The sequence below is a fragment of the Anguilla rostrata genome, chromosome 19 (assembly GCF_018555375.3).
Source record: "Anguilla rostrata isolate EN2019 chromosome 19, ASM1855537v3, whole genome shotgun sequence".
Taxonomy (NCBI): domain Eukaryota; kingdom Metazoa; phylum Chordata; class Actinopteri; order Anguilliformes; family Anguillidae; genus Anguilla; species Anguilla rostrata.
This window is the reverse complement of record NC_057951.1, coordinates 16,076,392-16,104,367: the sequence shown is the minus strand read 5'-3', so window position 1 is coordinate 16,104,367 and position 27,976 is coordinate 16,076,392. Positions and strand designations below refer to the sequence as shown.

Here is a 27,976-nt window from a genome sequence, read left to right as displayed (position 1 = left end):
CTGACGGTTGTGAGGACAGCTTCGTGCACAGAGACTGCATCAGCTGCTGTCCTCCCACCTGCACCTTTGAGAAGGAATGCCTGGGGAGCAACCTGCACTGCCTGGATGGCTGCTACTGCCCCGATGGTGAGAAACAGTGTGTGTGTGTGTGTGTGTGTGTGTGAGAGAGTGCTTGCATGCGCATGAATGTGTGTGTTTGTGAATGTATTACTTTAACTAATAAATCGGCAGTTCAGCATTTTGATGGATCATTTTAATCCCATTACCAATTTTGTGCATGTGTGTATGGTGGTGTGTGTGTATGTGTTTGTGTGTGTGTGTATATGGTGGTGTGTTTGTATGGGTTGGTGCGTGTGTGTGTGTGTGTGTATGATGATGTGTTTGTATGGGTCGGTGCGCGCACGCGTGTGTGTGTGTATGGTGATGTGTTTGTATGGGTCGGTGCGCGCGTGCGTGTGTGTGTGTGTGTGTGTGTGTATGGTGGTGTGTCTGTATGGGTCGGTGCGCGCGCGCGAGCGTGTGTGTATGGTGGTGTGTGTATGTGTGTGCATGCGTGTGTGTGTCTCAGGGATGATCCTGCAGAATGGGAGCTGTATCTCAGTGTCTCAGTGCCCCTGTGTGTACCATGGCTCTGCCTTCCCTCTGGGTCACGTGCTGGAGCAGGGATGCAGTGTGTGGTGAGAGTCCCGTTACCAAACACTACATACACTTTTATACATTTACCTACCATACTGACACATTAGTGCCCTTACCATTACCAGCCATACTGACACATTAGTGCACTTTCCATTACCAACCGCACCGACACATTAGTGCACTTACCATTACCAGCCACACTGACACATTAGTGCACTTTCCATTACCAACCGCACCGACACATTAGTGCACTTACCATTACCAGCCACACTGACACATTAGTGCACTTTCCATTACCAACCATACTGACACATTAGTGCACTTACCATTACTAACCGCACTGACACATTAGTGCACTTTCCATTACCAACCGCACCGACACATTAGTGCACTTACCATTACTAACCGCCGACACATAGTGCACTTACATTACGCATATGCACTTATACACTTACTTACTAACCATACTGACACATTAGTGCACTTACCATTACCAACCATACTGACACATTAGTGCACTTACCATTACTAACCGCACTGACACATTAGTGCACTTACCATTACCAGCCACACTGACACATTAGTGCACTTACCATTACCAGCCATACTGACACATTAGTGCACTTACCATTACTAACCGCACTGACACATTAGTGCACTTACCATTACCAACCGCACTGACACATTAGTGCACTTACCATTACTAACCGCACTGACACATTAGTGCACTTACCATTACCAGCCACACTGACACATTAGTGCACTTACCATTACCAGCCATACTGACACATTAGTGCACTTACCATTACTAACCACACTGACACACCGTTACACTTACCGTACGTACATGCAATTTTGCATATGTTGTATTTGACGTATTTGTTGTGTAATTAATATGTTCTATTTGATATGTTGTATGTTTAGTTTAGTTTAGTTTATTTGACAAAATTAAAACACATGTATCAAAAGACTTGCATGTGAAGAAATTGTCAAGGATAACACCCAAAAAAATCCTGGACTTATTTTCATCGTGGTCCTTGATGTTCCATCCGTATGTGATGTATTTTATATGTATTTATGTTATGATTTACTGTTTTTAGTGTCTGCACGGGAGGAATATGGAACTGCACAGAAAACAACTGCACAGGTAATCCAATCTTTTACCCACGTGAATGAGTGAGTGGTGGCTCAGGGGGTGTGTCACACAGAGTGAGTGGCGGCTTGGGGTGTCACACAGGGAGTGGCGGGGGTCACAGTGGGAGTGGGTCACAGAGTGAGTGGGCGGGGTGTGTCACACAGAGTGAGTGGCGGCTCGGGGGTGTGGGTCGGGTGTCACACAGAGTGAGTGGCGGCTCGGGGGGTGTCACAGAGTGAGTGGCAGCTCGGGGTGTGTCACACAGAGTGAGTGGCGGCTCGGGGTGTGTGTCACACAGAGTGAGTGGCAGCTCGGGGTGTGTCACACAGAGTGAGTGGCAGCTCGGGGGGTGTGTCATACGGAGTGAGTGGCAGCTCGGGGGGTGTCACACGGAGTGAGTGGCGGCTCGGGGGTGTGTCATACGGAGTGAATGGCGGCTCGGGGGTGTGTCACACAGAGTGAGTGGCGGCTCGGGGGGTGTCACACAGAGTGAGTGGCGGCTCGGGGGTGTCACACAGAGTGAGTGGCGGCTCGGGGGTGTCACAAGAGTGAGTGGCAGCTCGGGGGGTGTGTCACACAGAGTGAGTGGCGGCTCGGGGGGTGTCACACAGAGTGAGTGGCAGCTCGGGGGTGTGTCACACAGAGTGAGTGGCGGCTCGGGGGGTGTCACACAGAGTGAGTGGCGGCTCGGGGGTGTGCACACAGAGTGAGTGGCGGCTCGGGGGGTGTCACACAGAGTGAGTGGCGGCTCGGGGGGTGTCACACAGAGTGAGTGGCGGCTCGGGGGTGTGTCACACAGAGTGAGTGGCGCTCGGGGGGTGTGTCACACAAGTGAGTGGCGGCTCGGGGGTGTGTCACACAGAGTGAGTGGCAGCTCGGGGTCACAGGGGCGGTCGGGGTGTCAACGGAGTGAGTGGCGGCTCGGGGGGTGTCACACAGAGTGAGTGGCGGCTCGGGGGGGTGTCATACAGAGTGAGTGGCGGCTCGGGGGGTGTCACACAGAGTGAGTGGCGGCTCGGGGGGGGTGTCACACAGAGTGAGTGGCGGCTCGGGGGGTGTCACACAGAGTGAGTGGCGGCTCGGGGGGTGTGTCATACGGAGTGAGTGGCGGCTCGGGGGTGTGTCACACAGAGTGAGTGGCAGCTCGGGGGTGTGTCACACGAGTAGTGCGCTCGGGGTGTCAACGGTGTGTGTTTCAGCGGAGTGCTCAGTGACCGGCGACTCCCATGTGAGCACATTTGACGGGCGGATGTTCCTGCACAGTGGCGCCTGCCAGTACGTTTTGGCGAAGAGCCGGGGGAGTAGTCGCTTCACGCTGACACTGCAGTATGTTCCCTGCGGAGAGGTAAAGCCCTACCCCAGAGCCCCGCCCTGCCCACAGAGAGTAGGTGAAGAGCCAATGGCAGAGCAGTGTCAGTGGTTGCTCTTGTTCCTGCAGGGTCAGGAGTATGCCTGCATGCACTCAGTCACGCTAGTGGTGGAAGAGGATGTCAGTCGGCAAGTGACGCTCACCAGGGAGGGAGAGGTCCTGATCGGCATCAACCAGGCCGCCAACCTGCCCTACAGCGACGGTACGCCCAGCCCTGTCCCAATCCAGGCCCTGTCCCATCCTGGGGGGTCTGAACCCCATGCTGCTCCTCATGTGAAGACCCAGCAAGCCCTGTGGCTCTGCAGCAGCAGGGCCGGAGAGCCTGCTCAGAATAAAGCAGAGCCAGATTTAGAGCTCTTAGGCTCTGATCTGAGAGGCCCACAGGTTCTCCGTACAGCCTCTCTGTGTAATATCTTTATATATGTTTGTTATTATATAATCTTCCTGTTTTAAATGTGCTATGGGTGTAGATAGCAGTTTTTAGCAGTTGTGTTTGTGGCGTTTGACAGACACGGTGGAGGTGCGCAGGCTGAGCACCGTGTTCACGCTGCTGAAGACCAGCTTTGGTCTGCGGCTGCAGTTCGACCGCAGTGGGGGGCGGCTCTACCTGCAGCTGGACAGCAGTTGGAAGGGGCTCACGCTCGGGCTCTGCGGCACCTTCAACGGCAACCTGCGCGACGACTTCCTGTGAGCCGCTTCCTGTCTCCGCTGCATGTGCACACAGTGGGCAGGGAGGGGCGTGGCGGGTTGGGTGGGTCAGGGTGGGTTTCGGGTGGGATTTGGACTAGGGCGTCCCGCCGCAGCGCTTTGGACATTATCCGCCACAAAAGCGTTTAATGTCTTTTCTCAAGGGCAGGGCTGCACCAGCCTTTCATAAGTTCTTAAGCTGGAGGGTGAAGCTCACACTGCAGGCTTAGTAGCTACTAGAGAGTTTACACCTGGGCAGCTACTAGAGAGTTTACACCTGGGCAGCTACTAGAGAGTTTACACCTGGGCAGCTGCTCAGTTTGGGTGCGTTTGTCCTGAACACAGAACTCAGTCCCGCCACGCTGGCTCTCTCTCTCTCCCTCTCTCTCTCTCCCTCCCCCCCCGTCTCTCTCTCTCTCTCTCTCTCTCCCTGCAGGTCTCCCTCAGGAATGATCGAGGGCACGCCCCAGCTCCACGCCAACGCCTGGAAGGTTTCCTCCGCCTGCAACACGCCCATCAACGTGCCCATCATCGACCCCTGCGAAATGAACCAGCAGAACGGTACCGCCCCCCGCCCTCGCCCTGTACCCCACAGTGAGCCCCCCGCCCTCGCCCTGTACCCCACAGTGAGCCCCCCGCCCTCGCCCTGTACCCCACTGTGAGCTCCCCGCCCTCGCCCTGTACACCACAGTGAGCCCCCCGCCCCCACCCTGTACCCCACTGTGAGCCCCCGCCCTCGCCCTGTACACCACAGTGAGCCCCCCGCCCTCGCCCTGTACCCGACAGTGAGCCCCCGCCCCACCCTGTACCCCACAGTGAGCCCCCCCCCCCCCTGTACCCCACAGTGAGCCCCCACCCCACCCTTACCCCACAGTGAGCTCCCCGCCCCCACCCTTACCCACAGTGAGCCCCCAGCCCGCCTGTACACCCAGTGAGCCCTGCCTGTCCGACCCCACAGTGAGCCCCACCCCGCCTGCACCCCACGCGAGCCCCACCCCCTGTACCCACAGTGCCCTGCTTCATAGCAGGTCATCCAGCTGTACTGGCCTATAGGAACCACGGACAGCCTGGCCCATATACATCCAGCATCTGAGCAGCAGTGCTGGTCAGGAGTCAGAGCCCATATACATCCAGCATCTCAGCAGTGTGTGATCATGGACAGGTGTGTTCATTAAAGGTGACCGCAGTATTCTGACATGCTGCCATGGTGATGGCCTGTGTTACAGTGTTCTATGCCTCCATATGTGACGTCATCTCGGAGGAGCTGTTTGGACCCTGCCACGCCTACGTCAGCCCGGGCGTGTACCACCAGCAGTGCCGCTTCCAGGCGTGCCGGTGCGGGAAGGCCTGTCTCTGCACCGCTCTGGCACACTACGCCCGTGTCTGTGCCAAACACCGCGCCCCCGTCAACTTCAGGGCCCACGTGTCCGAGTGCGGTGGGTGCCCGCGCTCCCAGCTCTGATCGCAGGGGGCGCTGCTGTGTCATTATGAAGTCGTCTCGGGAGTGAAAGCCACGTTCCGTGTTCTGACAGCTGTCGGAATGTCCCACAGACACATCCCTTAGTGCAGTGGTGACCAGCCCTGTTCCTGGAGATCTACCGTCCTGCAGGTTTTTACCCCAACCCTAGCAGCGCATCCCTCATTCAGCAGCCACAGATCTCTTTGAGCTGCTAATTAGTAGAGTCAGGTGTGCCAAATTATGGTTGGAATGAAAACCTACAGGATGGTAGATCTCCAGGAACAGGGCTGGTTGCCACTGCCCTAGTGTATGTAAGCACAACAGTGCCTTGAACTCTCAGTGACAGTGTCTGAGCAGCACCATGCCTTTTGGTTATTGATGACTGATGAATTTGTGAGCGGGGGGTGCTAGGTAAGGATGGCGCTCTGTGTGCAGGGATGGTGTGCCTGGGCGGGATGATGTACGACCCCTGCACCTCCACCTGCGGGCGGACGTGCCAGTCGCTGTCCCGTGGAGAGGTCTGCCCCGAGCGGGAGGAGGACTGCGCAGAGGGCTGCAGCTGCGCAGACGGGAGTTTCTATGACGATATGCGCCAGCGATGCATCCAGGCGTGAGCACCGCACCCTGCCGCTCCCTGTGTCTGAATATCCGCCAAACCCTGGACAGGGATCTCCTCTCTGAGTTAGCGGCTAGCACTGCCCCTGGGCCTCCCGCTCTGGGGGGGGCAGCTCTGATGCATGACAGCTGTGCTGTTTTGTCCTCTTGTGCCTGCAGGTCCCAGTGCCACTGTTACTTCATGGGCTCAGTGTTCCAGCCCGGAGAGGTGTCCTTCAGCTCCTCTGGACCATGGTCAGCCCTCTATCTCACATCCCCTCACTGTCACATTGCCTGACTGTCACATCCACACAGTTACATTCCCACGCTGTCACATCCTGGTACTCTCACATCCCCACACTGTCACATCCTGGCACTGTCACATTTTAGTATCGCATAAAACGCCTCATGCAGCACATCCCACTGGTATTCAGGGACATTATGCTGTTTCTGCTCACACAGTGATGTCTCTTTTTACCCAACAGCCTTTGCAGAAACGGCCAAATGGAGTGTGTGCCTGAGGAGAGAGGTAAATGTTCCTCACACGTGTAGCAGCCTTTTATAATGACTGGTTCAGAGACCGCCCCCGGGCCCTAGGTGTGTGCGGTAGCGTGGCTAATGCTAGCTGCGTGTGTGTGGCAGAGCCAGAGCATGGAGAGTGCCCCCCAGGAAAGGTATACTACAGCTGCAGGGAGCAGCAGGGGGGGGCGCCCCGTCTGGGCATCGCCTGTGAGCTCACATGTCGAAACCTGATGATGAATCTCACCTGCCCTCCCATGACGCCCTGCGTGCCTGGCTGCGGCTGCCCTGAAGGGTAGGAGTCTGTTTGTGTGTCTGTCCGTTTGTCCCTCTGTCTCTCCTGCAGAGTTCGTCTGTCTGTCCATTTGCCTGTGTGTCCCTCTGTCTCTCCTGCAGAGTTTGTCTGTCTGTCTCTGTGTGTGTCTGTCCATCTGCCTGTCTGTCTGTGTGTCCCTCTCTCTCCTGCAGAGTCCGTCTGCCTGTCTGTGTGTCTGCCTGTCCATCTGTCTGCCTGTCTGCCGGTGTGTCCCTTTGTCTCTCTTGCAGAGTCCGTCTGTCTGTCCCTCTGTCTCTCCTGAAGAGTTTGTCCCTTTGTCTGTTTTTCTGTCTCTCCTGTATTAGCCTGTAACATGGCAGTGCTGGGGTGCTGCACAAACCTGCACTCGCACACAGCCGATTAGTTCTTACTCATGTGCCTGGCCTGGTTCAGACACCGAGCGCTTCCATGGTCCCTTCACCACTGCAGTTACAGTGCCTACAGTGACACCTGGTGGATAAGAGCAAAAATACACTGCGCCAACAGCATTTACCAGTTTAACCTCCCTTAGTCCTGGGAAAAATCCTGCAGGATGATTTAGTCAAAATACAGGGCTTGACAGAAACTCTGTAGCCTGCAGTTCCCCCCAGCTGCCTCTAGAGGGAGCAGATGAGGGAAGAACTTTGGTGGGGCAGGTAGACCTGAGCAAAATGCCAGTAAAGAGGTGGTACATTATTATAATTCTGTGAAAGAGGCAGTACATTATAAAAATTCTGGGAAAGCGGCGGTGTATTCCTGTGCACACCGGGGGGGGGGGGGGGGTTAAACAAAAGGTGTTTACCGAAGTTGCAGCGGTCCCGCGGGGTTACTTCCACAGCCAGCAACTGAAAGGGCCCAGCCTGGCATACTGCCCAGGCCCCTGGCATCCAAACGGGCTGGGCTGCTGGCCAGATGCCACCTGGTTAGGAAGACCACAAGTGCCTTGTCCCAGCCCCCCCCCTCCATACGGGACAGGTTCTGAAAAGCCCCCCTCTCCATACAGGACAGGTTCTGAAAAGCCCCCCCCTCCATACGGGACAGGTTCTGAAAAGCCCCCCCCCTCCATACAGGACAGGTTCTGAAAAGCCCCCCCCCCTCCATACAGGACAGGTTCTGAAAAGCCACCCCCCCCCCCAAACACAGAGAGGACCAGGACAGGTTCTGAAAAGGGCCCTTCTCAGCTCTCCTTTTGTGAAGAAGCACTCTGATGTGGCACAAAGACACTGCTTAATGCCAGACTGTCCTTTCACATGAATGGTGTACAAATCAGCACCCCAGTGCAGATAATGAAGACGTGAATAACTGCATTACAGGGCAAGAAGTGCTTTGGCCATTTGAGAGGTGATGATATTGAGTGTAATGAGGCTCCTTGACGCTCCCTGTCCTGCCGTGGGACGCTGACGTTTCTGTGCGGTTTCCACAGGCTGGTTCGGCACAATGGAGAGTGCTACTTCCCAGAGAACTGCCCCTGTGCCTGGCTGGGCCTGGACTACCTGCCTGGAGAGACTGTGGCCACGCCCTGCTACAGATGGTACAGTTATGTGGTTAGCGTTAGCATCATTCTGGTACAGATGGTATAGTATGGGGTTAGCGTTAACCACTTGGGGTTGCTCATTGACCCGCCATTAGGGTCCTGTTCCAGTGTGTGAATGAGCATTGTGGAGTCCAGACTGTGCCTGTGCTAACAGCCCTGCAGGGTGACACACAAGTAGCCAGCGCTGACCTGAACCTTGACCTGTCCCCCCAGTGTTTGCCATCGCGGCTTTTTTAACTGCACCCACTTCCCCTGCCCTGCCGTCTGCACCGCCTACAGCGACCGCCACTACCACACCTTTGACGGCCTGGAGTACGACTATGTCAGCGACTGCCAGGTCTATCTAGTCAAGGTATGAGTCGACCGGTAACTCAAACTGCCAATCCGTTACCCTGCTCAACGTGTTTCCCTGGTGAAAAAGGCTCTGTGCTGTTCTGTGGCTGCGTTGGTTTCCTTCATGATGTTACTGACGTTAGAATGCAGTGGGGATAACTGCGGGGGGGGGGGGGACTTGGACCTGACAGAATGATTCAGAAGCCCTTCCCTCAGAGGCACTGGGGCAGATTGAATCACTTGAAAAAAGATCTGGCCCTGTTCTCAAAGCTCCTAATCTTGGGAAAATCAGAGGCTTTTTTAATTAGAACAGGATTGCTGTAACGCAACCCCAGCAAATGTCAAATCCACTGGACAAACAGAGTCCACACACCACACAAAGGGAAACTCTGTTCGGCCAGTCTGAAGGCTCTGCTATTCCCAGACCTTTCACCACCCTGCAAGGGTACCTTTTAAAAAATAAAAGCTTGTTAAGCACTGGGAGCAGTCACGTGGGTCGTGCGCGCTTTGCGCACTCGCGTTTGTGTGAGCGTGTGGGAGACATGGCTGTGCGTGTCGCTCTCTGTGGGGATTGTGGCGGTTCGGCTCCTTATTAATGCAGCTGGTTCAGGCCTGTGAAAGGCTTGTGGTGTTTAACCGCTCACTCGGTACTTTCGGTTGCTAATCGATGAAAATTACGTGGATGGCAACCAAGTACCTCGGTGGATCATGGTACTCTGAGTTTTTAAACTAGTTTTTAAAAACTGAGAGCTGAGGAGGGAGCCCAAGAGAAAGAGGTTTACCTGGCTTTTATTTTCTCATGGAAACTGCCTCGATGGCTCAAAATTGTCATTTACAGTTAATTCTGTATTAGCAGGAAATGCAGAATACCAGGCATCAGAATGTCACTGATAATAAAAATAAATGAATAATTTCAGAGCATCAATGACACCGAGATCTCCATCACCACCCAAAACAAAGACTGCTATGAGAGTGGCATCGTCTGTATGAAGTACCTGGTGATCTACGTGGGACTCACAAAAATCTACTTCAGTGACAACTCTGGCAAACCGGTCAGTGTACCTCTACAGGGCAGGATTAGTGAGTCAATGTACCTGTGTATAGCAGGGATTAGTGAGTCTGTGTACCTGTGCATAGCAGGGATTAGTGAGTCAGTGTACCTGTGTATAGCAAGGATTAGTGAGTCAGTGTACCTGTGTATAGCAGGGATTAGTGAGTCTGTGTACCTGTGTATAGCAGGGATTAGTGTGTCAGTGTACCTGTGTATAGCAGGGATTAGTGAGTGAGTATACCTCTGATTTGTTATTATTATCAGTTGTTATTAATAGGCAGGTCCTTGTTGCTGTTCCAGAGTGTCTCCACTGTGGTTGGGAAGGGTTTTGAGTTCCAGTTGCTGGGGGCTGGGTACTACACTGTGGTCCACTTCCCCAAGCAAGAGATCACAATTCTGTGGGACAAGAAGACCACCGTGCACATCCGTGCTGGCCCCCAGTGGAAGGTGAGCGCCCTCTGCTGCCCTGGAGAAAGAAGCCGGAAAGCGGCTAACCACAGGCTTGATTAATTGATTGAAATTCTTTATTGATCATTAAAATACAAGTGGCCAGAGATGCCCCAGATACAGAAATCATCAAAAGGAAAAAACACAATAAAGCCCAAAGGCTTATTTCCATTGTGGTCCTTTTTTTTTGGGGGGGGGGGGGGGGTTATGGAGTGCGTTGAAGGGGTTCCTGTGCTGTAAATAAATAACTGCTTATTTCTCTGGTTTTTTATTGGCAATGAACGCACCCCCCCTCCCAGTCACAGGGTGCTCAGGGGCTGTGGGATGGAAACCGTAGTATTTCATGTGTATGCGTTTGAAATATGGATCTGTATGTATTTAATTCTTACATAATTTGTGACACTTGTGACCTTTATGCTCCTGCAAATCGTTCTCGTCCCACCAGTTTTGATGTGGTTATCGTTTGCATTTTACGCAGGGATGTGGGTTTTTGTGTGTTTTCATAACGCAGTATATGTGTTGGGGTTTTTGTTATTGTGTGTTTCATAACGCAGTATATGTTGGGGTTTTTTGTTATTGTGTGTTTCATAACGCAGTATAGTGTTGGGGTTTTTTGTTATTGTGTGTTTCATAACGCAGTATAGTGTTGGGGGTTTTTTGTTATTGTGTGTTTCATAACGCAGTATAGTGTTGGGGTTTTTTGTTATTGTGTGTTTCGTAACGCAGTATATTGTTGGGGTTTTTTGTTATTGTGTGTTTCGTAACGCAGTATATTGTTGGGGTTTTTTGTTATTGTGTGTTTCGTAACGCAGTATATTGTTGGGGTTTTTTGTTATTGTGTGTTTCATAACGCAGTATATTGTTGGGGTTTTTTGTTATTGTGTGTTTCATAATGCAGTATATTGTTATGGTTTTTGTCTCCCCCTCCGCAGGGGCGGCTCACAGGCATGTGCGGGAACTTCGACACAGTGACGGCCAACGACATGACCACCGCCGGCCACCTGGAGGTCAGCAACCCCCAGGCCTTTGGGGACAGCTGGGCCCTGGGCCAGGTCAGTCGCCTAGATAACAGGACAGGGACAGTGCTGTCAGGAGTACGGTCATTAAAGGGCCGTCCATTACCAGCCCTGCCTCAAGACATGCTGATTGGTTCTGAATTAGATACCAGGACTTTAATGAGTTTTAATGAGTAAATTACCTGATTGCTCATGTACTGCCATTTCTCTTTCAAATGTATATGTCATGTCACTCTCATCCTTTCCTACAACTAGCCCTGTGCATTAGAGTTCCAGGGGAACACAAGTATAAATCAGGCGATAGTTTGGTTTGACCCTCGTGCACAAAGGCAGCCAGTCAGTGAGCATGATGAATGTTAGTCACCTTCGAACTGAAATGATTTATATATTTTAGTTTTTTAGTTAGGATAGGACAGGATTGTCACCAGCTGATTAAAATCTGTCTGTTAGGGTTCTGTTTTTCACATCAGTGTGCCCCCCAGCTGAGCTTCAGAAGCCTGGCATAACACCCCCCCCCCTTTGTTCCCCCTCAGTGTGAAAGTGATTTTGTGGTGAAACGACCCTGTGAGGGAGATTTGGGAAGACAGCCGTACGCTAAGAGAGAGTGTGCCCTGCTGTACAGCGACATCTTCGCGCCCTGTCACAATGTGGTAGGTACACCCACCCCTTTATCCCCTGAATGGGGGGTGGGGGGGCAGCCGTCTGGAGCGGTGAGGCCCTGGAGAAAGGAGTGAGTCACAGGAGGGATGGGAGAACTGACTCGGCTGAATAAGACTTCAGACCCACACACCCCCTGGTAGTCATTCCCTCATATCACCACTTGGTGGTGCTGTCAGCTCAGGTTTGGCCCCGTTGGGAATGGGCCCAGTTTCAGACACTCTCAGCTCTGTTTGACTGCTGTTTCATCCTGAAAATAGAAGACTTTCAAACATTTTAGACATCAGACATGGAGAATTCTAGAAAGCCTTTGTACAATCCCTGCAGGTACCTCACCAGCATATTACTGTTACAGCAGATTACATGTGGCTCCTGGGCGGCTCATCCCATTACGGCACCTCCAATTCGGCCCACACTGCCCCTGAGAATCACTAATAGTAGAATCACCCCCCCCCCAAGTTTTACTGTCTGCCCTGATGGCTGCGGTCTCCCCAGGTGGATGTGACCTGGTTCTACAAGAACTGCCTAACTGACACCTGTAACTGCAACCGGGGCGGGGATTGTGAGTGTCTGTGCACCAGCGTTGGGGCCTACGCCCATAAGTGCTGCCAACACGGCGTCACCATCCAGTGGAGGAGCCCTACTGTCTGCCGTGAGTACGCCCCGCCCCACATGCTCCTGCTAAGTTACTTTACATTTCATTAGCACGTATGGGTGCTATAAGACTAACACTAATATTCATGGCATAGCTAGCTGGCCTTACCCAACGCTGGCTGTGTTTACCAAAGATGGGCATTTTCTTGTCTACACTGCAGAGATGCGGGGGCAGTGTGGGGAAGACTGCTTGTCCACAAATATAAACATTCTTTGAATGCACACAGAAACTGCCAGATGCAAATAAAACCTTTTGTCTTCTTTTCAGCTTATGACTGCGAATACTACAATCAAGGTACAGTACCCTGCTGCAGATACCGATCTACAGAGCTACAAGCTTCCTGTGTGTGGACCTGGGCCGTGTGAAAGCATTGGTCTGCACTTTCAGTCTCCATACTTTCAGTCTCCATGGGTCCTCAATCCCAGCAGAGGCCAATATGCTGGGATTGCGGAGAGGCTTGGTCATGCTCCTCTGATTGGTCAGATATCGTCAGACTGGCTGCAGATGCTGCAGAGTGTTGAGGAGAGCCATAGAGGCTTGCTCATAGCTAGCAAGGTTCCAGATAAGGAGAAAAATGTTTGTTTTTCTTTCATTAATAAAGTGTGATCTCCTACTCAGAGCTTGGAGAGGGGCCATACACACTGTCCAGTGTGGCCTTCAACGACACGGTGCTGGCTGCCAACCTGAGCAGCGGGGAGGTCTTCCCCCTGCCCAAAATCAGCCACTCGGGGGGGCCAGGCGAGCTGCTCTTCAACTTCATGATCACCGCTGGGCTTCACAAGGACCGCTTCTCCCGTGAGTCCCAGTGCTGTCACTCCATACCTCTCTCTCTCCCTCTATCCCTCTCTCCTTCCCTCTGTATCTCTCTTTCCTTCCCTCTCATACCTCCCCTCTGTATCTCTGTACTTCAGATGTGAGCGTATACAGTGACACAAATGCTGCTGCTGTTTTTAACCCTGCCCTGACTCCCCCCCCCTGCCCTTCTCTCACATACAACATGCTGTGTGTCGGAGGCAGGGTCAGCCGGTCACTGGGAGAATATTACCCCAAGCCCCGCCTCGCGGCTGTTCCTTGTCCAGAAGCTAATTAAGTTTGCTTCGTTTAAGCTGTGGCAATGAAAACACACAGCTCTCTTATGAATGCAGATTCATACTGATACTGAAAGCACACAGCTCTCTTATTAATGCAGATTCATACTGATACTGAAAGCACACAGCTCTCTTATTAATGCAGATTCATACTGATACTAAAAGCACACAGCTCTCTTATTAATGCAGATTCATACTGATACTGAAAGCACACAGACCTTATCTCCTTTCCTGGTCAGCTCATTAAAATACCTCAGTCACTTGTTCAGAGGAGTAACAGAAGCACCTGCTTTAAGTTTGGGGGCTATGGTGAGTCACATTGATTTAGAGTCGAGTTTCGCTTGTGAATGAGGTCCTATTATCCACATGAGTAACGGACCATTCAGATATTTTTGTTGTTGTCGTGCTACTGACTGAGTGCTTTGCCCTGTTTGAAAAGGGCTGTATCATCATTGATTATGTGGGCTACAAAGTATTTTTGGTTATGCAAGCATATGTATTTTGTGCTTGCAAAAGGGGTTTTGTTCAGTTTTCTTTGCTAGGCTGTGGTACAGCTGTTCTACGGAAGATGATGTGCAGGCATACTGTAGGGGCAATGCGCTGAACTGGCTGGAGAGGTGGCTCAGAATCTGGGGAATCAGAAACCAGTGTGAGAGTGGTGTTCCCTGTGTGTCTGTAGGTCTCCCCATCATCTCCCTGGAGTCTGCTGAGCGACCCAACTACTTCCTGTGTGTGTGGGCGGGGCGTCGGCTGCGGGTGGAGCGCTGGAGCGCGGGGGAGGAGTTTCGACAGCGCGCTACCTTCATCCACCACCGGGGGCTGTGGCTGCCAGGCCTGTCCTCCTTTGAGCTGTACAGCCAGAAGGGCTTCTTCCTCACACTGACCCGCGCTGCCGCACGTGCCAAGGCCTACGACCACTCCCGGGCCTTCAGACGGGTCAGCAGCTTCTCCATCCAAGGTACCTGCCCCACCCCTGCCTCGCCCTGCTCTGCCCCGCCCCGCCCACCTCACCTCACCACACCCCTGCCCTGCCCTGCCCCGCCCCGCCCACCTCACCTCACCACACCCCTGCCCTGCCCTGCCCTGCCCCGCCCTGCCTCGTCTCACCCGCCTCACCTCGCCACACCCCTGCCCTGCCCTGCCCTACCCTGCCCTGCCCCGCCCGCCTCACCTCACCACACCCCTGTCCTGCCCTGCCCCGCTCCGCCCCGCCTGCCTCACCTCACCTCGCCACACCACACCCCTGCCCTGCCCCGCCCTGCCCCGCCCCGCCCCGCCCCGCCCGCCTCACCCCGGCCCTTATTTGTGATGACCAGTGGCAGTAAAGTGCGTGTGAGTGGCAGTGGTGGAGTGAAGGCGTGCTGTCTGAAGCACTCCTGCGTGTTTCAGAGAGCAGTTTGCTCATCCCGTATCGGATCATGTGTGAGTGGAAGTACCAGGCCTGTGCCAGCCCGTGTGTGAGGACCTGCAGCGACCCGGAAGCCACGCTCTGCCACTTCCTGCCCCCGTGAGATCATGTGACCCCCCCGCCACACACGCACAACCATACATGTATTAGCAAATAGTATTAATGTTAAAAGAACGGGCGGACCCCTGCTTATCTCTGTGTTGTGGTTGCATTGAATCATGGGTTTAACTAAGAGCTCTCATTGCTACTCACTCTGTTTTCTTTCATTGGGAAAATGCTATAATTATATATTTAGACTGATCTGGGTTTGCCATTTTAATACTTAAAAAACCCTCTTAAGGCTCACAACAGACCCCCCTCTGCTGTTCTGAACATCTGGTGTTCATGGGAGATGTAGTTCAGCTTGCAGAGTTAATGACATTAAATCAGCCTTTCTCCAGAGCTGTTTGTCACACAGCTGAGGTTGTGGGGTCAGAAGGGCAGTTCCCGGCAGTGCAGATGTGGGGGGTTTTAAATCACAGGTCATCTCTGAGCTGCAGAGGTGTTGGCCACACTGATGCCCTCTCTACAGGGTGGAGGGCTGTTTCCCGCGATGCCCCAGGAACATGATCTTGGATGAAGTCACCAGGAGATGTGTTTACAAGGAGGACTGTGAGTACTGCCACTGCTGCCAGCTAACTAGTGAAGACACCAGCATTAGCAGCACCCAGTTTCATCTGTCAGTCCAGCTGAGGCCTGCGAGCTACTGCTACCTGTGCAGTATAACATGACCCACATCCTAAAACATATCTCAGCTAACCTCTGTTTCGTGGCACTGATTGGCTTTACCCATGCATGTCATTCTTTTGGGTAATTCTGTTGAAGGCATGATGGCTGGAACGCCTGTGTTTTTAATATGGATGAAATAAACACTATTTTTGAGCTATGTCTGTTCTTTCACTGCAGGTATTATCCTTCCTCCAACACCAGCTCCTTACATGTTTGTGACAAGGTCCAACAGAACCACAGCAGGACCAACCAGCACCACCCCCACCACCTCTCCAACAAGCACCACCACCACCACCACCACCCCACCAACCACCACTACTCCCAGCACCACCACCACCCCCCCCACCACCACCATTACCCCTCGCACCACCACCACCACCACTCCCACCACCAGCTCTAGCACCACCCGCAGAACCTCCACAGTGGCTGTAACTGCACCCACCAGCCCCGTGGCCACTGTACGCATCACTCTGCCCCCTGCCCCTGAGCCCACACAGGCTGCTACTCTCGTACCTTCTAGTCCTGTCCCACTTGTTACCACACCTGCCACCACGCCTAGTCCTGCCACCTCCACCCCTCCCCCCCTCACCACCAGTGCCCCACCCACCCCGACCCCCCCTGCCACCACCCAAACACTCCTCACTGTGACTACAGAGGCCACCACCTCCACCTTCCCCAGCACCATGCCTACATCCACCTCCTCCACTGTCCCCATGACAACAGCAGCTCCCACCACCACTACTACCGAGGCCCTGCTCACCACCACAACTGCCACAACAGCGCCACCTCCATCAACCACCCAACCCCCATCTCTCACCACCGCCCAACCCTCCCTCCCCCCAACACAACCTCCCACCACTGAGGCCACACCCTCTCCCGCCACCAGCCCATCTCCCACACACCTGAAGTCTACGGCAGCCCCGCCCAGCCCCAGCACCGAGACGGAGGTCGTCACGGTGACTCCTGCTCTCACCCCCCCGAAGCCCTCCCCTACACCTGAGACTGAGGTGGCTACTGTGCTGCCGCCATTCCTTCTGCCCACGGCGCCTTGTACGGTATGCGCAGCTTCTCCGCCGTTAGCATGGCACTACCAGTGCATTCATTAGCTGCTAGCCCTCCATTATCACACCACAACCAGAGCATTCATTAGCTGCTAGCCCTCCATTATCACACCACAACCAGAGCATTCATTAGCTGCTAGCCCTCCATTATCACAACAGAACCAGAGCATTCATTAGCTGCTAGCCCTCCATTATCACAACACAACCAGAGCATTCATATATACTCAATAAAGGAATTTTCCAGAACCACTTGGAATACCAACATAGATCTTTAATTTTGGGATGTGCTAACAGCTACTGTGTTCCAGTGATGCAGGGTAAAGGGGGCCTTATCTCCACAAACTCTGACATCACGCAGCGTTGTTTCAAAGTGAGTTTTAGACACATCTGGCCGTGTGTGTAAATCTGTGGGACTGAGGGCCTGTTGAAGAGCTCCAGGCATTCATAAATCCTGCTCGGGAGATAAGGCTGGAATGCTCTCAGTGTTTCAGAACTGGAATAAGGTGGGAGCAGCATTCCGGCTGGGCACTTCCTCCTTAACGGTGCGGTAACAGTGTAAACATCTGGAGTGCAGGTGTGCTCATAGAGCTGGTGCCAGATGCGTTTAGCTCTATGTTGCCATGACTATATCACCTGACAGGCTTTATCTGTGATATCTGCCTCCTACAAGGAGCATGTAGATTATTGGACTTAGTCGTTTATCATTCAAATGTGTATGAGATGTTACCTTAATAGTGGCTTAGAAATATTCTGCTCACATTGACCACTTTCAAGATATCACCTAACCACCTGACTTTTTGAAACTGTGTGCTTTTGTGTGCAGAATAATATCAGCGAAGATGCAGATGCAGCACGTCCAACTAAACAGCAGAGTGGTTCCCAAACGCAGCTTGTGAAAGAAATGTGATGTGGAGAGAAAATTAAGCATCAGAGCGAATGAACTGGATCTGCCTTCACTGCGCATGCAGTCGCTGACGTGTCACTCTTCTCTTTTTGTCCCCCCTCAGCCCCCGTACTCGTACCGCGTGGACGATTGCAGCGAGTACATCTGCTTCAACGGCCAGCTGATGTTCCACAACGCCTCCCTGCACTGCCGCTACAACGTCAGCCAGCCCCGCTGCGGCCTTCTGGGAATGCCTGTGCAGACCAACCGTGACTACTGCTGCCCCCAGTGGCAGTGCCCATGTGAGTGACCCCCGCCCCTCGCCCCTCGCCCCTCATTAAAAACAGCGTACATCAATGGCACTGATTGGCCGGTGGTGTAACTCATGGTGCGTGGTGTGTGCGCGTGCGTGCATGGTGTGTGTGCTCGTGCGTGCATGGTGTGTGTGCGCGCCTACGTGCATGGTGTGTGTGTGCGTGGTGTGTGTGTTCTTGCATGGCAGGTCGATGCTCCATCATTTCAGACCTGCGTGTCATCACCTTTGACGGGAACAACGTGGCCCTTTATGACAAGGGCTCCTACATCCTGGTTCACCTTCCCAGAGAGAACATTGTGGGCCACATTGAGAAATGCCCCACCAGCGAGGTACAGGCACCCACACAGAGACCCATCTCCGTCCTCAGAGCTGAACTGTCATATGGCGTGATGCTCTCACAGGTGGAGCTCCATGTCCTAACTCCCTTTTCCCTTTGCTTTCCAGAGCGTCAACTCTATCAGGCGTCCTGTAAGTGGCACACGCTGTCATTGGTAATAAGAGCAGTCTGGTATTGGCCAATGGTGCCGTCACTCACGCAGACATGCCCCTCTCGCCCTCAGACGCCCACAGGCGGGACCTCGGGGCTGTGCTTTAAGAAGCTGAACATCACCACCCATTCCTACAGGATAATGATCAACCGGCTGGAGAGGAAGGTGCCTGTAGCTCCGCCCCCTCCTCCAGCTGCCCTGACACGCCCCTGACTGCCGTCTGAATTCATCTTTTTTTTAAATTCGGTTTAATTGGCAGTGAATGTTGTATATACGTAAAGAAGGAGAGTTGTACCTCACCTTGCATATTTTTCAAAATTTACATCGAAATGGAAAATAATTAATTCTCAGGTTATCTGACAGAAGTGAAAAGGGTTTTAGAAGGTGAACCCCGCAGGGTGTTGGACTTATCTAGTGCATACCCAGTCACAGGGCAGATGGTTTTGTAGTTTGACATAGAGGTGCAGAGTACTGGTGTACTGTGTGTGTCTCATTGGACATGCACAGTACAGGTGTGTATTCAGCGTGTTTCCTTGGCACCCAGGTATCCGTGAACCAGATCAGCGCACGCCTGCCATTCACGCGGCAGAGTCTGCACATCGACGACACGGGCACCATGTACATCATCCACACGCCGGGGGGCATCAGCATCCAGTGGTACCACAGCACTGGTATCATCGTGCTTCAGTACAGCTCCACCAATGCCTCGGCCGCCCGAACCCGGGGGCTCTGTGGTACATACTGTATTTCCCCTTTAGGACATGCACTTTTGCACATGTTTGTTTTTATTGTGCTGCCCCCTGGTGGTGTGGAGACCTAACGGCGGCTGTGTGGCCTCCCCAGGCTGCTGTGATGGGAACCCTGCAGATGACCTGAAGCTGCCGAACGGCACGGTGGTGCGGGACGTGGAGGACATCCCCCTCTTCCTGCACAGCTGGATGGTGGACACGTCCGAGGAGACCGACTACTTCCGCCGTGTCGGGGACAACTGCACCACCGGCAACTGCAGCAAGTGTTTCCACATGCTGAACCAGAGCCCCTTCTCTGAGTGCCACCACAAGGTAGGGACTGCACGACTACCCCACACGCGCTCTACTGCCCCACACATCACTCTACTGCCCCACATGCTGAACCAGAGCCCCTTCTCTGAGTGCCACCACAAGGTAGGGACTGCACGACTACCCCACACGCGCTCTACTGCCCCACACATCACTCTACTGCCCCACATGCTGAACCAGAGCCCCTTCTCTGAGTGCCACCACAAGGTAGGGACTGCACGACTACCCCACACGCGCTCTACTGCCCCACACATCACTCTACTGCCCCACACATCACTCTACTGCCCCACATGCTGAACCAGAGCCCCTTCTCTGAGTGCCACCACAAGGTAGGGACTGCACGACTACCCCACACGTGCTCTACTGCCCCACACATCACTCTACTGCCCCAAACATACTGAAGCAGAGCCCATTTGGAAAGCACTGTTGTGACAGGTGGATTTAGAGTGCAGTTCTTGGTTTTTCAGCTCTGTGGCTGTCTGGCCATAACTGAAAGCATGGTGTTCTGTGTGTGTGCTGAGTGAGAGCGGTATGTTGTCTGCCTCCCCAGGTGTCCCCAGAGCAGTTCTGTGATAAGATCTGGGCTGGGGACCTGCACTACAAAGACCACCAGTGTGACTTCCTGGCTGCGTATGTTGCCATCTGCTACACACACAATGTCTGCATCAACTGGAGAAAGCAGGACTTCTGCCGTGAGTGACATCATTCTGCTAGTCTTTATCAGTGATGTGCTGTGGTAGAGATGAGCAGTGCGCTACTATGGGAAATGTTGTTTTTAAAGCCTTAAAGTGCCCTCCCGGGAAGGAGTACCAGCCGTGTGTGAACACCTGTAAGACCAAGACCTGCCAGAACAGAGAGTACTACGAGGAGTCCACCTGCTCCTACATCCGCGAGGAGTGTGTATGCAAGCGGGGGACCATCCTGCACCGGGCTGACTCTGCCTTCTGCGTCACTGAGGATCGCTGTGGTGAGGCACTGCTCCGCCCACTTTACCCAGAGTGCACCACCCCTCACTGAGCTGCCTGCTCCACCCACTTTACCCAGAGTGCACCACCCCTCACTGAGGCGCCTGCTCCACCCACTTTACCCAGAGTGCACCACCCCTCACTGAGCCACCTGCTTCACCCACTTTATCAGTTGATTAAATGGATCTAAATCTTCATCTATTAAATGGATGGATTGATTGATTAATTGCTTGATTGATTTCCAGTGTGCACAGATAACGAGGGGCTGCCACGTGCTCCAGGAGAGGTGTGGAACAGCTCAGGGAAGAGCTGCTGTCTGTACCGTTGTATGGAGAATGGCAGTGTGGTGGCGGTGGAGCCCGACTGCAGCGACGTGCCCACCCCACTCTGTGAGAGGGAGGGAGAGTATGCCATTGCTGTGCTGGAGGAGGGGGCCTGCTGCCCCAAAAAGATCTGCGGTATGTCCTGGCCACACGCCCACCTCTCCACTCTGCTAAATGCAGAGCTGTGCTGAAGGGTTTTGCCCTCTCTCTTGCAGAGTGCAACCTAACCATCTGTGACACTGAGGCTCCTACCTGTGAAAACTGGAACAAGCTTGTGATTGGCTACAGTGCCCTGTCCTGCTGCCCAGAGTACAGATGTGGTAGGTGCTTTCTGGGAGCTGTAGTGATTGTGGATGAGGGGTCTGTATTTGAGGTGAAGCGCAGCCTAACAGGCCTTTGCTCTGTGCTCAGAGTGTGACCCCCTGGCCTGCCCTGTAGCCCCGCCTCCTGACTGCAGGGATGACCAGTTCCTGGTGGAGGTCAGAGAGGATACATCCTGCTGCTACTCCTTCCTCTGTGGTGAGTCCCCCTCACTCCTCCTCTTCATCACTTATGGTCCTTATCTCATCACTCCTCCTCTTCATCACTTCTGGTCCTTGTCACCATCACTCCTCCTCTTCATTACTTCTGGTCCTTGTCACCATCACTCCTCCTCTCACTCCTCTTCTTCATCACTCCTGCTCCTTATCATCATCAATTTTGCTCTGCTACTGTAGTGTGTTGCTGTGCTGATGTAGCGTGTTGCTGTGCTGCTGTGCTGATGTAGTGTGTTGGTGTGGTGATGTAGACCGTTGCTGTGCTCTTCTCTGCCAGTTTGCGAGTCCTGCATTGATCCAGTCCCGTCCTGCAGCGATGGCCAAATTCTGGCTGTGCACCTGAACACGAGCCGGCGTTGCTGCCCTCAGTATCACTGCGGTAACACACCTGTGTGCACTGTTACACACTCTATAACCCCATTAACGCTGCAGTAACACACCTGTGTGCACTGTTGCACACTCTATAACCCCATTAACGCTGCAGTAACACACCTGTGTGCACTGTTACACACTCTATAACCCCATTACCGCTGCAGTAACACACCTGTGTGCACTGTTACACACTCTATAACCCCATTAACGCTGCAGTAACACACCTGTGTGCACTGTTACACACTCTATAACTCCATTACCACTGCAGTAGCACACCTGTGTGCACTGTTGCACACTCTATAACCCCATTAACGCTGCAGTAACACACCTGTGTGCACTGTTACACACTCTATAACCCCATTACCGTTGCAGTAACACACCTGTGTGCACTGTTACACACTCTATAACCCCATTAACGCTGCAGTAACACACCTGTGTGCACTGTTACACACTCTATAACTCCATTACCACTGCAGTAGCACACCTGTGTGCACTGTTACACACTCTAAAACCCGATTGTGGGCTGCTCCTCTCACAGTGTGTGATTCGAACCTGTGCCCCGAGGCCTCAGTGGAGTGCACCCCTGGAACAGCCCTGGTGCAGGAGAGTGTCCCGGGACAGTGCTGTCCAGACTGGCAGTGTGGTACAGTACCCCCCCCCCCCTGTTCAGAATGTCCAATACAATTACATATCCTAAGCCGCCAATAAAAGGACCATATTTATATAACCGCTTTCATGCCTGTCTCATCTGGGTGACACACAGCTGCCATTTTGCACACAAACTCTCCTCATGCAGTACTTCTGTATGCAGGTGTCATTTAGCTTAAAAATGGCTGACAGCAAAGATTGTACAAACTAATCACAGATGGTCAACTTTTTTTCTTCAGAAGTTCAGGAGGTTCTTGTTGGTGGCGGGAGTTTCCTGTTCGGCATTATGGGAAATTGGTGGTTTTGGGGAATGTGATTGGTGGAAAGGGGCGGTTTGTGGAATGTTATTGGTGGAAAGAGCGTTTTGGGAAATGTGATTGGTCGAAAGGGGCCGTATGGGGAGTGTGATTGGTGGAGTGCGGTCCCCTGGTGTTGAAATGCCACTGTTCTCCTGTCTCCCAACAGAGTGCAGCTGTCAGAATAACTCTGCCCCTTCCTGTCAGGTGGTAAGTCTCACTGTGTCCCAGCTTTCTGGGGCTTCCTTTTTTTATTCATACATTTATTTGTTTTTTATGTTTTGTGCTGGCTTTTGGTTAATAATTTTTTTCACTTTGACAATAGGTTCTTCCATGGGTTTGTAGTGTGAAAATGGAGCTGGGAGTGTGAGTGGTGCAATGTGGGAAAGCGTGAGACCCCCTCCCTTCCTCTCCTCCTGCAGGGTGAAGTGCAGATAGAGATCCCTGACTCCAGCAGCCCCTGTGACTGTGCTCAGTTCATCTGCAGTAAGTTCACACTGCTGGCCTGTGCTCCCTGTGTTTAATGCCTGGCCTAAGTCCCTGTGTTGGATGCCTGGCCTGTGTCCCTGTGTTGGATGCCTGGTCTGTGCTCCCTGTGTTTAATGCCTGGCCTGTGTCCCTGTGTTGAATGCCTGGCTTGTGCTCCCTGTGTTGAATGCCTGGCCTGTGTCCCTGTGTTTAATGCCTGGCCTGTGTCCCTGTGTTGAATGCCTGGCTTGTGCTCCCTGTGTTGAATGCCTGGCCTGTGTCCCTGTGTTTAATGCCTGGCCTGTGTCCCTGTTTTAAATGCCTGGCTTGTGCTCCCTGTGTTTAATGCCTGGCCTGTGTCCCTGTTTTAAATGCCTGGCTTGTGCTCCCTGTGTTTAATGCCTGGTCTGTGTCCCTGTTTTAAATGCCTGGCCTGTGCTCCCTGTGTTTAATGCCTGGCCTGTGCTCTCTGCAGAGAAGGCGGAGGTGTGCCTGTTTCAGGGGGTGACTGTGCTGAGCCCAGGCCAGTCCATGGTGCAGTATGTGGAGGGAGACCTGTGCTTCACTGTGCAGTGCCTGCAGGAGAGGGACCCGGACACCGGTTTCTTTGCCATGGAGGTGTCCAGTGTGAACTGCTCAGAGAAGTGTGGGCCTGTAGGTTCACACAGCTGCCCTTTACACGCCTCAACCTTTCATTCACTCATTCATTCACTCACTAATTCACTCCCTCTTTCACTCACTCACTCACTCCCTCATTCACTCACTCACCCACTCACTCACTGTGTAGCAGTTTGACTTGCTCCCTCAGCCTCTGTAAGTGTTTGTATTTGTGTATATGGCTTGTGGCTTCATGTGTTGATGCAGCAGTGGCTGTATGTCCTGTGTGCAGCATCAGATCTATGTCCCCTCCAAAGACCCTCACGTGTGCTGTGGGTCCTGCAAGAACGTGTCCTGCTCTTACCCCAGTGAGAACGGCACCGTCCTGCTCTACCTGGTGAGTGACCTGCAGCCTTACAGCCTGACTGCCTAGCCTGAGTACTCCCTCTGTTAGCTGTGTAACAGCATGATCTGTGTGTGTGTCTCTGTAGGCGGGCAGCTCATGGCTGGCTAACTGCACACGGTATGACTGTGTGGAGACGGCGGTAGGAGCAGTGGTCCTGGGGTCTGCTGTGGTCTGCCCCCCCTTCAACGACTCTGAGTGCCTTCAGGTCTGTTACGAGAAATACGCTAATGTTGGGAAGTTTGTGAATGTGAGCTGACATTAGGTAGTATTGGTCTTGCTGAAGGTGAGGGGTGTAACCATAGCGACTGTAGCTCACTGGGCTGAGTGCAGCCTCTCCTGACACAGGGCCTTGTCCTCTCGTTCCAGAATGGTGGGGTGGTGCAGAACTACATCGATGGCTGCTGTAGGACCTGTAAGTTCCTCTGGGGGGCGCTCTGGCCTCCTGCTTTGAATGGCTTCCTGGCTCAAGCGCTGTGGGCTGGAGTTGGTTGACTGAGCATGTTGTGCCCCCAATCAAGGGCGGCAGCTGGCCTACTTGCAGCGGTTTGGCTTTCTTTTGGCTGCTGGTAAACTGCTGCTGTTAGTCCGCCCCCTTGTGCCCTGGAGTGTAATTGCCACAGTAATCGCCACTGCCTCTGTTTGGGGCCAGCCTCTGTGGGTTGTTGGCTTGTATGGGTAGTGACACGATGGTGTAAAATTCTTGGTCATTAGTCAATAAAAATTTAAGATTTAAAAAAAAATTGGCACTTGTGATGAAATGCAACATTTAAAAGTACAATTATATTTCTTAGAGATAATAAGAAATTAAAACCCATAACCAAGAATTTTAAACTATTTCAATTAACTGATTTTAAAGCAGTGACATTCAGTTTGTTACCATTACTGACAGGAAATTTAAATTGGAGCGTAATTTTCACATTTTGTTGAACTCCAAAACATTTTGCAGTTAATTGACTGATTGTAGTGCAGAGTAAAAATGGTTCACACCCTATCAGACACTAAATAAATGATAGATTAATTTATAACAATTATTATGATTATAGCATGATTCAAGTGACTGGTAATCATACTATAATTATTATTGAGAAAATATCCGACAACTACAGCCTTAACTTTGATGTCGATAATAGTGTTTTGAAGGAGTTTCTAACAGCTACTAAAATGGATCCATAATCATATATGTGTTTTCTGCATAAAGCACTGGAGCAGTGCCGTTAAGATCACTGTGTATCAAAGTGCCATACGGACCTGTGGAGGCAGTCCTGTGTGGCTGTGCAGTAAACGCATGTTTATCAGTGGCAGGAACTCGCAGTCTCTTAGCTGTGTGACCGCTGGTCCTGTTGCAGAGCTCATGTTCTGTAGGTTAAAAGCTAGCTGTGGATGGCCTGGGGTGCAGTCTGTTATAGGATGGCCTGGGGTACAGTCTGTTATAGGATGGCCTGGGGTGCAGTCTGTTATAGGATGGCCTGGGGTGCAGTCTGTTATAGGATGGCCTGGGGTGCGGTCTGTTATAGGATGGCCTGGCAGTCCTGAAGCATGTGCTCCCCTCTCCCGTTTTTAAACTTCCCAAAAAGACCCGATCTCCAGCACAGCCACTGCCTCAGCAATCAATGCAAATGCATGTTGGAATGAGCTGATTGCCTTAATAAACCAGCCACTGTGTCTTTGACTAAAATACTGCTGTTCCTGACAATCCTGCCAGGTTCTGGACCTGGTATTTTACCTTTTAGCCCAGTAACCCCAACTGGTAGTACTAACTGTGATACAGGTACTATTATCTATTTTTGTGTTTAGTGTGCACGAGTGTGTGTGTGTGTGTGCGTGAGTGTGCATGTGCGCGTGCGCGTGTGTGTGCGTGTGTGTGTGTGTGTGCATGCGCGTGCGCATTGTTTCTTAAATTTGTTCTTGAATGCCTTGGTCAGACTCTTTGTCCAGGTATGTGATTTTCCTGACCCTTGTGCTCTGTGTTTCTGATGCAGTGTTTGAGTGACCTGTGTCTGTGCTTCTGTGCTTCTGTGTATGTGTCTGTGTTTCTGTGTACGTGTCTGTGTTTCTCTGTGCTTCTGTGTATGTGTCTGTGTTTCTCTGTGTTTCTGTGCTTCTGTGTGTGTGTCTGTGCAGAGTGGGGCTTTGGGGGTAATTCCAGGGGCAGAGTGGGGCTTGGGGGTAATTCCGGGGGGCAGAGTGGGGCTTTGGGGGTAATTCCAGGTGCAGAGTGGGGCTTGGGGGTAATTCCGGGGGGCAGAGTGTGGCATGGGGGTAATTCCGGGGGGCGGAGTGGGGTTTGGGGGTAATTCCAGGGGCAGAGTGGGGCTTGGGGGTAATTCCAGGGGCAGAGTGGGCTTTGGGGGTAATTCCAGGGGCAGAGTGGGCTTTGGGGGTAATTCCAGGGGCAGAGTGGGCTTTGGGGGTAATTCCAGGGGCAGTCAAACAGTGGCTCATGCGATGGGTGTGATGCCTTCATTTTGCTCAGATCCAGTGTACGTGCATGCAGCTAGACTCAGTGTGTCCACAGGGACTGACTGGCTCCAGATTGGAATGTGATGTAATTGTGAAGTAAAATTGTGTGTTTGGTTTATATTTGTTCATATTGTGGTCATCTGAGTGACTATGTTATTTTGCTGTATTTTTGAAGCTATAACTTTGGTTGGAAATGCAAAAGTTTTATAAGGCACCATTGTTTCTGAAACATGAATCCCTTACAGAGATGGAAATGACTGCAGTAATGTGTGGCATATCTGCTCATATGTTTTCCTGTATCATACTCATACTCCATATCCATAAGGGCTGGTATTCAGTGCACCTGTGACTGGGTCTGTCTGTTTGCCATCAGGTAAGGAGGATGGAAAGACCTGTAAAAGAGTGGCCATCAGAACCACTATCAGGAAGGACGACTGCAGGAGCAATGCACCTGTAAGTGCTTCCCCCGTCCCTCTATAGGACCCCCACCCCACCCCACCCCACCCCAACACTCCCCAACCCGAACCCTGATCAGTGATCAATCTGCCAGTGTAGAGAGCACTGTGCACTGTGAGGTGACTCCCCCTCTGCAAACTCTGAGGTGACCCCCCTTCCCCCCCGGTCTGGTTGCCAGGTGATGGTCTACTCCTGTGATGGGAAGTGCCCCTCCGCCACCATCTTTAACTTCAACATTAACAGCCACGCCCGTTTCTGTAAGTGCTGTCGAGAGAGTGGCCTGGAGACGCGCACAGTGCAGCTGTACTGCACACGCAACAGCACCGCTGTGGACTACACCTTCCAGGAGCCCGTGGACTGCTCCTGCCAATGGAGTTAGAGCAGGGGGGCGGAGCCTGCTGGGAGGGGTAGGGCCTGCCTGGAGGGGAGGAGCAGGCTGATCTTGCAGGAAGTGCCACTGTAATTTCTCTAGTTTCTCTCACAAATTATTTTTAGCCGGCCAGGAGACTTTGATTACATTGCTTCATATTGCAGAATAGATTCATTCTTTTGTAATTTGCTTCTCTTTTAATTGATAATCATTTTTCTGCCACTCACAGTGACACTTACATGAGTGATGATGGATTTTGTATTTTACTGTAGGTTTTATGAATAATTTCATTTTGATTGCCAAAATATTTAAAAGTGATTATTTAACTGAGCTATTAGACACTTTTTAAAATGGATTCCTCGTAAAATGACAATCCCATGCTACTGGTCAAACCTGCAGCTTCTTTATTACTATACCCTTTAATGGTATAATCTATAGACTGATAACCTTTGAATAAATGTGAGTGTCCTTTGGACATCATTATCCTGGACCTTTTCTCAGTAGAAATTACTTCCTTTGATATTTTTACCTTATTAGTTTCTTCTATACAAGTAATCTAAATCAATGTCAGAGTCAAAGCACAACAATAAAGTGGACGATTTCATCAGTTTTATATACATTT

At 52.2% G+C, this 27,976-nt stretch overlaps 1 protein-coding gene across 1 annotated transcript; it reads left to right on the top strand.

The window, feature by feature from the left end:
• Nucleotides 1–27,969, top strand: otogl (otogelin-like; the record flags this gene model as incomplete). The annotated part of the gene is made up of 46 exons (XM_064319554.1): nucleotides 1–126; nucleotides 569–677; nucleotides 1,737–1,783; nucleotides 2,971–3,116; nucleotides 3,210–3,342; nucleotides 3,650–3,827; nucleotides 4,264–4,388; nucleotides 5,054–5,263; nucleotides 5,722–5,896; nucleotides 6,061–6,135; nucleotides 6,366–6,409; nucleotides 6,523–6,694; nucleotides 8,118–8,225; nucleotides 8,442–8,580; nucleotides 9,479–9,613; nucleotides 9,913–10,059; nucleotides 10,992–11,111; nucleotides 11,609–11,725; nucleotides 12,228–12,384; nucleotides 12,655–12,681; nucleotides 13,006–13,182; nucleotides 14,155–14,433; nucleotides 14,865–14,982; nucleotides 15,455–15,534; nucleotides 15,829–16,706; nucleotides 17,720–17,897; nucleotides 18,098–18,240; nucleotides 18,356–18,379; nucleotides 18,472–18,564; nucleotides 18,944–19,133; nucleotides 19,243–19,460; nucleotides 20,008–20,149; nucleotides 20,239–20,424; nucleotides 20,668–20,880; nucleotides 20,961–21,065; nucleotides 21,157–21,264; nucleotides 21,559–21,660; nucleotides 22,192–22,296; nucleotides 22,767–22,807; nucleotides 23,020–23,083; nucleotides 23,541–23,719; nucleotides 23,955–24,059; nucleotides 24,154–24,273; nucleotides 24,435–24,480; nucleotides 26,902–26,981; nucleotides 27,163–27,969. Coding segments are annotated over 46 exons (6,665 nt in total), but the record flags the coding sequence as incomplete, so codon positions are not given.
• Between the last annotated feature and the right edge of the window lie 7 nt (nucleotides 27,970–27,976).